The sequence below is a fragment of the Babylonia areolata genome, chromosome 11 (assembly GCF_041734735.1).
Source record: "Babylonia areolata isolate BAREFJ2019XMU chromosome 11, ASM4173473v1, whole genome shotgun sequence".
NCBI lineage: Eukaryota > Metazoa > Mollusca > Gastropoda > Neogastropoda > Buccinidae > Babylonia > Babylonia areolata.
In genome coordinates this window covers 16,370,242-16,381,834 of record NC_134886.1, presented here as the reverse complement: position 1 = coordinate 16,381,834, position 11,593 = coordinate 16,370,242, and the positions used below count along the sequence as shown (strand labels likewise).

The window sequence follows — 11,593 nt, the reverse complement described above, 5'->3', positions numbered from 1 at the left end:
CCCATGACAACTCATTCAATACACACCACAACCTCTTTAGACTTTTTCTTATAATATACTTTTCCTGTGATACATAACAGGAACTTTTTTCTTTCTTTTTTTCCACTAATATTCACATGCATTCCCTTTCCTTTATACACTACTTTACTCCTTTCCGTCTAAAAACATTTATAGTGAATAGACGTTAAACTGAAGAAAACACACCTACACGGCACACACACTGACACACACACACACACACACACACACACACACACACACACACACACACACACACACACACACACACCTGAATATAATACACGAAACATAACAGGTTAAAGCAGCTGACAGATGATAGGACAAAGCTCAGCCTTCCTGTGGCGATCTCCAGACACAGCGAATTTGAACTGACTGTTCCGATGACCTCAACAAGCTATGGGACCTTTTAACCCTTGAAATTTATTAGGTTTCGATTCATAAGTCCGTTGTCCAGCGCCACACCTAATGCTGCATTATCATTTTGATCACCACCCGACTAAACTGTGCGTGGGTGTGTCGATCTGTCCATGGCCTTCGTGAGAGAGCTTACAGGGCCATGTTTTTTTTTTCTGTATGCATGTATATGTAAATATGTGTGTGGGTGGGGTGTGTGGTTTTGATCTATTTTTCGCTAACTTGGCATCAACAACAACAAAAAAGAACGAAAAGGGGCCATTTCAGCTCTCTCTCTCTCTCTCTCTCTCTCTCTCTCTCTCTCTCTCTCTCTCTCTCTCTCTGTCTGTCTGTCTGTCTGTCTCACACACACACACACACACACACACAGATTCTAAAAATAGTGGAGGAGTAATAGGCCAGGTGTGTCATGTGATACTGTGTCGGTGACGTCATGGACTTGAAATCTTTATACCAATCCGAAATTTGTTTCAAACCAACTATACATTTAATAAAAGAAACTACCTAGAGTTGTACACTTGCTGTGTGAATAGATCTTATGACAAAAGATCGTTTCAACATTTCGATAATTACCAAAGTAATGGACTATTTTGATGTCGTATGAATTTTTCTGTTTACATTAGTGCTCAGTCTTCAGTTACGCCATCTTCATTCGCGAACCAGAACGTAGATCGATCGAGCGAGTCACAAAATCATCAGATTTGTTTGATATATACAGCTGTGTCCGCATACACCATGAAGTGGCAGTACAAAGAAGAGCATCCTTTTGAGAAACGACGTGCTGAAGGAGAGAAGATCCGCAAAAAGTATCCTGATCGTGTGCCAGTAAGTGGAATGTTTTGTGTTGTAAACAATGACGAAGTCACATGGCGGATGTGGAAACATCAGTTGGAAAATGACGTAGCATGATCTAGACAGATTGAGGAATCGCTTTGGTTGATAGCAGCATTATAAGCTCTTTTTTAAACCACAGTTTCCAACAGTATCAGAAAACGATCCAATTTAAGAGAAGGTGGCAGTTGATAAATGTTCGTTTCAGTGTGAAGCACCTGGATATAACCATCTATGCAAACAAGGGTTAAGGTTAAAATACGACCTTTACCAGTGAAAGAATGCTTATTTTCCTGCATTGAAAGCCAACGACTGTCCACAATTTTATTGACTATAAAATAAAATGCTGAATGAAGCCCTGTTTCTGATGAAATGCGACATTTGCAGAATAAGAAACCCTCCCTGCTCCCCTCCCAGCAGTAAAAGTATATGTGGTAGTAGTAATAGGTTTGGGACATGAACAAACTTTGAAGCTCATAAACAGTCCCTTCTTTGATCTCATGACACTTTCTGCTACAGACTTTTGGTCAAGGTTTGACGCTTCAATACATTTTACTTATTCATCAAACTCTCCAAAAATAGTTAAGAATTTTGTAGAATTTTCCAGTTGATTTTTGAATGAGTTAGTTGATGGTGCTTGTTTTAAAATCTAAATGTAGTGGCAGTTGATTCCATACATCCGTAACTTGGTTACTGAAGCAAAACTTTCTTGTGTTAGTATTTAAACATTGTACAAAAAAATGTCCATCCGTATGCCTTGTGGAACTGTAACTGAGGTGCAGAGGAGAACTGATACCAAGATACATCAACATTACCATTGAAAAGTTTACATGTCTCAGTGAGATCGCCACGTATCCTTCTTCCCTTAAGGTAAAATAATTTGGAATAAGTTAATCGATCATTATAAGACATGAGCCTACATTCATATACAGGTTTAGTGGTTCTCTCTACCCTCTTATGTTAGAATGTAACAGTTTTAGTATTGCACTAGTTAACATCAATTTGCTTTCATTTCATGGAGTGGAATGAAATATTTTTCTGTCTTGTATTGCTAATATGGCCTGGTGTGTATTCATACTGAAATTGCAGCTACTTGAAATACTGAAGTGTTTTTACTTCAGGAAATTTTTTTTTTTTTAAATCAGGTTTGGACTGTTAATGAATGAGACATACAGTGTAGAGGACTGTGAAGACATAGTGTAAAAATATGTATTCATGTGCAGGTGATTGTGGAGAAAGCCCCCAAGGCACGTGTGGGAGACCTGGACAAGAAGAAGTATTTGGTTCCTTCAGATCTGACAGTTGGACAGTTCTACTTTCTCATCAGAAAGCGGATCCACCTTCGTCCTGAAGATGCCCTCTTTTTCTTCGTGAACAATGTCATCCCCCCCACATCTGCAACCATGGGGGCTCTATATCAGGTTTTGACAACTTTCTTCTGTTATTTACATTTGACATAATGGAAAATGCAAAGAACTTTAACTAGACTAGTTCAAGTTGGTCGAGTATGAGCTACAGATTGGATTGTATTGTATTGTAGTTACTTTCTATATCAGGTTTTGACAACTTTCTTCTGTTTTTTACATTTGACATAATGGAAAATGCAAAGAACTTCACCTAGACTAGTTCAAGTTGGTCGAGTATGAGCTACAGATCATGATATTGTTATTAGTATAATAGTTAACACCAAATTAAATGCATACTTTTTGTGATTTTTTTTTCTGTTACCAGTCCTAGCCTCAGATAATTATATTCCATGTGTGTGTGTGAGAGAGTGTGTGCGTTTGTTATAAAACTTTGTTTTTTCAGTGTGTGTGTGTGTATGTGTGTGTTCTAAATTAGAACTTAGTGTTTTCATTTTAATGTGTGTGGCATTGCTCTTTTAATTTTCACCTCGCATGTTTCAAGTTCATCAGTGTTATTAAAAACAAACTTATTTCAAAATAAAAAATGGAATTAAAGTACAAGCAGAATAAACAGAATTTTGTGTGCATGTGTATTGATAGTTTTATCATGTGTTTGCATGAAAACATGCTTTCTGTTTGACATTATAACTGTATCACTGATGTTGGAGTTTAATATAGAAATATACCAAGAAATGAATTTTGATTCCACTCATTAAAAACTGATATCTGAAAAGGCAATAACTGTAAGATTAATTCCTTTGCTAACAGTTGTCCTTGTTGTTTCTGATTCCAGGAGCATCACGAAGAGGATTTTTTCTTGTATATCGCCTACAGCGATGAGAGTGTGTATGGTGCCTAGGTCATCTCCGGAACCAAACCATGGGTCATCGCGAGAAGGATGATCATAGGAAGAAGAATGCACACACAAGGGGGGAGAATAAACAACTGTTGAGGGGAAAACATCAACAACTGTGTGCTTCACTTTAATTAAAGACTCTTTCCATTTTCCTTTAACAAAAATTTTTAACCTATGAATCTTGCTTGTCTTTGTCATATCTCACTACTGAACTTGTTCGGATGAGAATATGAATAGTTTCAGTTTGTGATTGTCACAATATATCGGTCATAATCAGTATCATGAGTATGATTGTGTTGTAGTACATGCATATGTTCTGACCACAGCAGTTGCTTTTATGCTTGATGCAGTGTGCCATTTCTCAGGCTTGCTTTCTTCTGACTTAGCTTTGTTTTGTTTTTGTTTCTTCCTTTTTTTTATCTTTAAAAAAAAAAAAAAAAAAATTATTTACAAATTTTACAGTGGAGCTGCTCAGAAGAGGATTCCCTCTTGACCTGCACCTGTACATACTTTCTTGACCCTTCTTCCTAAACCAAAATAAAGTTTTAAAGAATCACCCTATTTTCAGTCAACTGTCAAGAATAAAACAGAGAGGATTTTTGCCTTCAAACCTTAAACACAAAAAGGGTGAATATTGGTGACCAAAGTGAACATCATTGTGTCAAACATTTGAACTTGAAGTTGAAGACAAAGGTTTGAACTGGGTATGGAACTGGGGATTTCCTCACCCCCTTCACCACTCCCTCCTTCCCCTCCCATTCCCAGATATCGGTTGGGCTTTCAGTAGCTGAGTTTTTTAATTCAGCTGTTGGTGTAAAACTGATGTGCAGGTTCCTGTTGTGCAGGAAATGAAGCATTGCAACAAAGCGGGTTTCCCTGACATGTGGGCATGATATTGTGGAGAGGTTTTTTTCATGGCATAAGCATGGGCATATTGCAGATTGCCATTGTAAATAGAGTGACTTCATACAGAAGTCACTTGCTTTGTAAAACTGTTGACACAATGTGTGTGTGTGTGAGAGTTTGTGTGCATCTGTGCAAGTTGTATGTTTGAATCACATGAGGCATGTGAATAGAAAATTTCAGAGGTATCAAAGACATCAACCTCTGGTGGTTGGAAAATCCTCCTCCCCCCTTTCCCGTTACCCCATCTCCTCAATATTCAAGTCCAGTCAAACATTATTTACATTTGTTTGTTTGTTCCGAGAGTCTGACATTTTGTTGATATTGATCTGCTAACACAACAGCTGTGGCAGTTGATCACTTTTTATCTGATTGTTGTTTGTCATATTTTACTGAAATAATTTTTATTTATTAACAGCTGTAGCAGTTGATCAGTTTTTATCTGATTGTTGTTTGTCATATTTTACTGAAATAATTTTTATTTATTCAAATGTCTAGCCAATTTTTTTTTTTTCATTATTTTTATCAAAAGCGTTATTTATCTGTTTATGCATGTTTACTTTGTGTTAGATTGTTCCCCCAAGACGTTTTGATTATTAATGATTTTTGTGACCTTGGTGGCATATCTGTGTGTATGCATAGTGTATGAAAAATAAGAGGGATGGAATTACAACAGACTACAGTGCATATACTTTGGATGAGATAGTTAAAGCACAAATATCCAGTTGCATATATTTAGTCATTAATTAGTGATTTTAAACACAAACATCGTCTCTGCATTCTCATGCTTTTTCTCATCTCTCGGTCTCAACACACACACTCGCACACACACACACACACACACACACACACACATAGAATATGCACACAATTATGTTTATGCAGGTTATTGCAAAAAAAAAAAAAGGATTTCTAACACCTTGTCAGTTCAAGTAAAGTGTTAAGTTATTTTAGATGGAATATTGCCAACATTATTTGTTATTTACTGTTCCACTGCTTTTGCATTTTCCAGGATGTTCAAAACTGAGAGATACATGCTTCCTGAAATTCAAGTGTGCTGTGTATTGGTTTTCTTCTGCTAAAGGCCAGTTGGGAAATGGAAATGGTCTTTTTTTTTCTTTTCCTTTTCCTATACAAGATACATTTTTAAAGGAAATGACATGTCTGGCAATTTATTGGGTGAAAATTGTACATTCATCTCTTGACATTTTACTTGAAAAAAGTAGGCATAAGTTGGAAAGCAAAATGGCAACACTCACAAAGGTAAGGGAGACGAAAGAAAAACAACAACAATCAACAACAACAAAAACAAAACAAAAAAACAGCCTGATGTTTGGTATTTGACAGTCCTTACTTTGAGTAATATGAGCTTGATCAGCACAATATGAATAATGAACTTGTCTTGACTGCCCTTTTTTTTTCTTCTTTTCTTTTTCTTCTTTTTTTTTTTTTTTTTTTTTTTTTTTGCTCATGTTTTGATAAGGAACATGCAAAAGGGTTAATTAATTTTGTGGGTAATTTGCAGCTTTTTGTGGTACAGGTGGCAAACAGCGGGCAGTATATTGGAGGCCATTATGTATTTACTTTTTCTGTCAGTGTCTCATCTTTATTTTATATTTTATTTCATTTGCTGTTGTTGGAAACAAAGGATATTATTTTAAGTGTTGTTTCAGTCTGTACTTTTTCTTTTCATCAAACTAAATGTGTAACAAAGAAAGAAATATTGTATTAAAAAAATTGAAATTGTCAATATATGTGGGACAGTGAATTAAAAAAACACCCAAAAATTTGGTTTGGCTGGCCTTCTTTTTGTATACATTTCTATTTTCCATGCATGTTTTTCTTTGTTACTGTATCTTCACTGTCATTGTCTTGTCTTCTTTTGTCTTTTTTTTATGTTCACATCAAAACGTTATAGTATAGCATTGCATATATAAGAACATAGGAAAAAAACAAACAAAAACTCCTGCATACAGGAAAAGATACAAAAATATGGGTGACGCCTCTCAGTGTAGCGACGCTCTCCCTGGGGAGAGCATCCCGAATTTCACACAGAGAAATCTGTTGTGACAGTATCAGTATCAGTAGCTCATGGAGGCATCACTGCGTTCGGTCAAATCCATATATGCTACACCACATCTGCCAAGCAGATGCCTGACCAGCAGCATAACTCAACGCGCTTAGTCAGGCCTTGAGAAAAAAAAATTGGTAACACAATACAATACAGTACAATAAAATACAATACATGTGACAGAACCCCAAAACAACATATTCCAGTAAAAGAAAAAAATCTAATAATAGAAAATAAAAAAAGGGTCTTATCATTTGAATCAATTTCCCATTCTTTGTATTTTGTTGTTTTGTTTGTTTGTTTGGTTTTTTTCCTATTGTGTATTTTGAATGGAGTTATGGAGTGAAGAACAAATGATGTGTCCTATGGTTACATATATCCAAACATATTAACAACTTGACACAGGAAATGTTAGGAGAACATACTGATAGACTGTATCATTGATACATAACTTTGACATAAATGATAAGGGATAATGTCACAGAAAGATGGAGAAAAAAAACATCATTGTCCTGTCTGATATACTAGGGGACATGTTCTGATTATAAAAAGAAAAAAACCCACATAAACAGGAGAAAAGTTGCATAAATCGCTTATGCTTCGAAGACAATGCTGTCTGCTGAACTGAGCATGACGTCCAACACCACTGACATTGTATTGTAATGTACCTCAGTCTCCAGAGATTTTTCAATGTGGAATCTAGGCTGTTGTCAGCATCTCAGGGAAAGTGTGCTTCCAGGATGTGGTGCCACCATGCTTTTTATGTTTGTAACAGTGTGTGCTTTGCTATCAAAGAGGACAGGGACAGCTGTCTTATTGCTATGGGTTCTTTTACCTGCGTTTGGGTTTAAGGTCTCATCTAAAAGACTAACACCCAGACCACCACTCAAGGTAATGGTGGGTATGGAGTAAAAATGCAGGAAATGAACCTATGGATTCTCGTTTCATACTCTGATGTGTTACTACTCGGACAGTTCAACACTGCAAACATTTTAAAAGATTGTCTACTTGAAAACTTTTGTAGTACAGCACATGACAATAGAACTGATTATACCAATTACTGCCTGATCAATAGTTTACTGTCAGAGCTGTCCCTTCTATGCTGATATATATGCACTTGAGAACAAAGCAAAATGAATGTACCAACTTGCACTTCCAAATATGAAAAAAGTTTATATACATATATTCTAATGTATTTATTTATTTATCTTTAATTAAGCAGATGTGATGCATAGATAGCGATTGGTATGTACTTTGAAAACAAAACTGTACAAATGTTCAAATGATGCAAAATTATCTCAGCTTGCAAAAAGTTTGGTGAAATATAAACAGAGGAACAAACCCAGAAAATATCTTTTTAAGGATATATTCTGGGATGTTTTTGGATTTGTTGCGATAGATCTTGTTTTTATTCTTATCTTTTAAATATATAACATGCATGCTAGGTGATAGACAGCATCATTACCTTTGATTTTTTATGCCCATTTTTTTTTCTTTAGAAGCTGAAGTTAGCGTGTGTTTTATTTTCTATTGAACAGTGTACAGTTTGTGGCTTCCTTTATCCCTGGTTTCACTCTCACTGTGTGTGACAACAGGAGTACGTTTGGATGAGGTGATCAAGCAAGATCACTTGGCCAGCATGCTCGTAAAAGAACCCACAACAGCAAAAGTGTTGTCCCGTAAAAAATCAGACAGCCAGTAAAAAAGAAAAAAGCTCATATATACATGCATGAAAAGATACACGCATGAAATGTGGTGTGTGTGTGTGTGTGTGTGTGTATGTAAAGCTCATACACACTGAGACTTCGGGAGTATAAGTACAGTACATGTCTGTTTCAGGGCGATGCCAAAGCATGTGGACTGATCCTTATGCACTACACCACATCTGCTTTGAGACAAAACAAAACAGAAAAAAAGAACAGATGCCTGACCTACACATAATCCCAGTGCACTGGCCGGGCCTTGACAGCCTACCATGGGTGTGTAAGAAATAGTAACACAGAAAAAAAAAAGATAAATAAGTAACTGCGTTAACATATGATTTAAAAAATGAAACATACGCTGACAATTGATTGTAATAAGAATAAAAATGGCCCACGTTATCAATATACTAGTGGCCCACATTCAGGGCTGAAGCCACAGATCTGAAAATAGAATGGACTCTGTTAGATCAGTAGGCTAAAGCCCATGACCTCCGGATTATCAGGAGCTCCGACCAACCGAGATATAACAGGCTGCTTTATGAGTACATGTGTATCACTCAATGGCGAATATGAAACTGTGCAGAACTGAAGAACTGTGAAAGAGAAGTTAATTTTAAACTGGAGTGCGCCAAGAAATGAAGAAACAAGCTCACACTAAACACACAAAAGAATCACATACAGGACAGCTCAAGAGAAAGAACTGAGTAAAATCCACACACACACACAAAAATATAATCACACACACACACACACACAGATATATATATATATATATATATATATAGATAGATAGATAGATAGATAGATAGATAATATTAATGATCTTATCTATTATGCAAATTCCATTTTTCACCAAACATTAAAAGCACAAGCCACAATATAGAAAATAATGAGTCAAAAATCATATTATGTTTTTATGATCAAACCATCCGTAAATAAATAAAAAGATAATAAATGATTTCAGATACAAAACACAGATATAAGTAAATAACAATAATAATGATAATGATATACTACTTTTTCTACTTATTTTTATCGTTATCTTAATCATCCTTATATTCACACGCAAAAACGAAATTTGGAAATTTCATCCTCAAGAAAAAGGAGAACCTCAAATTGTGAAAAATTTCTGTTGGTAACATTTACTGGAGAGAAAAAAACTGTACTGAAAATTATGCCAATAATTAATTTCCTGTTCATTATTTGTTTGTAGTCTAAGATACCTAAATTCCGCTCTTTCTCCCTTCCCTACTTTGACAAGAACAGGACTGAAGACGACCATAGGTTATATCAATGAGATGACAAAAGTAAACTGCCTGAATCTGTGGAAACATCACAGTAACGCAAGAAGAGAAGAGAACGTAACTGCTTCCAACGTGTGCCAGTTTCGGACATGTGCAAAACCAAGGGAGGGAATTATCCGTCGTTTGACTCCCTTGTTACTATTTCCTCATTAATAACCACCCTCCATATTCCTTTTTATGGCACTATCCAGACATTCCTCCACATAGAAAAACTCCAACAATCAATTAAGTTTCAATTTCAACATCACTCCAAATGAATGAATGTCATATTTTTCAGTGTTGAACGCAAAGGCGGAGAAAAGACGAAAATAGCAACCGGAAGCTTTCATTGAACGTTCGCAAACTTTGATTTGCATAAATAGATATCAGTCTTAAAAACAAACATACAGTCTAAATTAATGTTCACGGAAATAATTTTAGAAATCGTATGAAGTCTCTCTTATGATATGCTACTAGTTCAAGGAACACTTATTTTTGATATTGGATATAAAATAGATAATTTATGTAAACACCATATAATTGTCAACAGTACAGTTGAACCTCTTCGCATCTTTTCCGATGGAACGTTAGCTTTGCGCAGTGGCGGTACCATAGCCGATGAGGTTTAACCGAGGCGTGGTTATTGCTAGTTGAAAACTAATCCCAATACCCCGCGCTGACGACCTTCGGGTCGGCATGCGCAATTTTTTACGGCTCCTACGGGAGCTAAATACTTAAACAAAAAGCAGTGATACAAACAGACCTTTGTCAGTTTTCGCGATTCTAAAACGTTTTCCTTATTCGTTTACCATCATTCTGATATTGTGTCGTCCAGGGCAGAGAGAGAGTAAAAAAACAAAGAAAAGTACACCAATACATCACTATCTATTATCCAATAGCAGAGGTTACTCATTTTCTGATTTTGTCATATGATTTGATTCTGTGTGAACTCTGCTTATCTACTGATTTTGTCATATAATTTGATTCTATGTGAACTCTACTTATTTACTGATTTTGTCATATGATTTGATTCTATGTGAACTCTACGCAGACCTAGGTCAGGGTTTCAAAGACTGATCAGCGTGCTTTGTCTTCTGAAGTTTAGGCAATTGCTGCCTTTTCTTTCTTTCTTTTTATTTATTTATTCATTTATTTATTTGGTCCTTCTTCCTGGGCAGATGTGTTGCAGCGTATATGGAGCAGTCCACACGCTCTGACGACACCTCTTTGAAATTGAAACTCAGATCATAATGTTGTCACGTTTGTGTGCATGGATAAAAAAGATGTTTATGTGTGTGTGTGTGTGTGTGTATGTATCCACACGTGTGTCTATTTGAGTGTGTGTGTCACAGTGTGTGTGTTTGTGTGTGTGTGTGAGTGTGTGACCGTGACAGTGTGTGTGTGTGTGTGTGTGTGTGTATGTGTGAAATTTTATGCTGCTACTGTTTGATATATATATATATATATATATATATATATATCCCTAATCATGAAATATGATACAATTGATCATCCATAGTATTCACTTTTTGTATGTTGCACTACGTTTTGACTTGTTGTCGAGAAACCGTGTAATACTCGGGGTACGTTTTTGATATATTTGTGAGTTTATAATTATGAGGCCCATAATGTCATTCCTCCTGATGAGATAATGATGATAGTATATTTGACCTGACACTGACACTGTCACAAACGCTTGCCGGCACACGCCGCCCCGCTTTCCCTCTTTTTTACCTTTACTTTTCTTTCCTTCTTCGTCTCCTGTTGTATCACTTAACCCTTTCACCGCCAAGCTCGCATTTATGCACAGGATGGTAGAGGACCCATGTCACTGAAAGGTGACCATTCATTGGTCTGTCATCCATGAACCTACTGCTCTTAATGTTCGGTGGTAGGATAGGCCATATTTTTTATACATCGCAGGGGAAATCCCCAGTTCTTCTTAGCCGCTGTCTTTTCTGTGTTTATACCACAAGGGAATTTTGTATTCTGAATTGACTAGCGGTGAAAGGGTTTTAAGGTGGTTGGTGAGACGTCTGTTCGGACACTGTTACTTCTACTACAACACACACACACACACACACACACACACACACACACACACA

At 36.3% G+C, this 11,593-nt stretch overlaps 1 protein-coding gene and 1 non-coding gene across 2 annotated transcripts; both read left to right on the top strand.

The window, feature by feature from the left end:
- Positions 1-1,047: 1,047 nt before the first annotated feature.
- Positions 1,048-6,220, top strand: LOC143287580 (gamma-aminobutyric acid receptor-associated protein). Its single transcript, XM_076595686.1, has 3 exons — positions 1,048-1,260; positions 2,490-2,687; positions 3,466-6,220. The coding sequence occupies exons 1-3, from the start codon at positions 1,171-1,173 to the stop codon at positions 3,529-3,531; spliced, it is 354 nt and encodes a 117-aa protein (XP_076451801.1). The 5' UTR covers positions 1,048-1,170; the 3' UTR covers positions 3,532-6,220.
- Positions 6,221-10,077: 3,857 nt separating this feature from the next.
- LOC143287802 (U4 spliceosomal RNA) lies at positions 10,078-10,214 on the top strand. The gene has a single exon (XR_013056012.1). It is a non-coding gene; the product is annotated as a U4 spliceosomal RNA (small nuclear RNA).
- Positions 10,215-11,593: the final 1,379 nt, after the last annotated feature.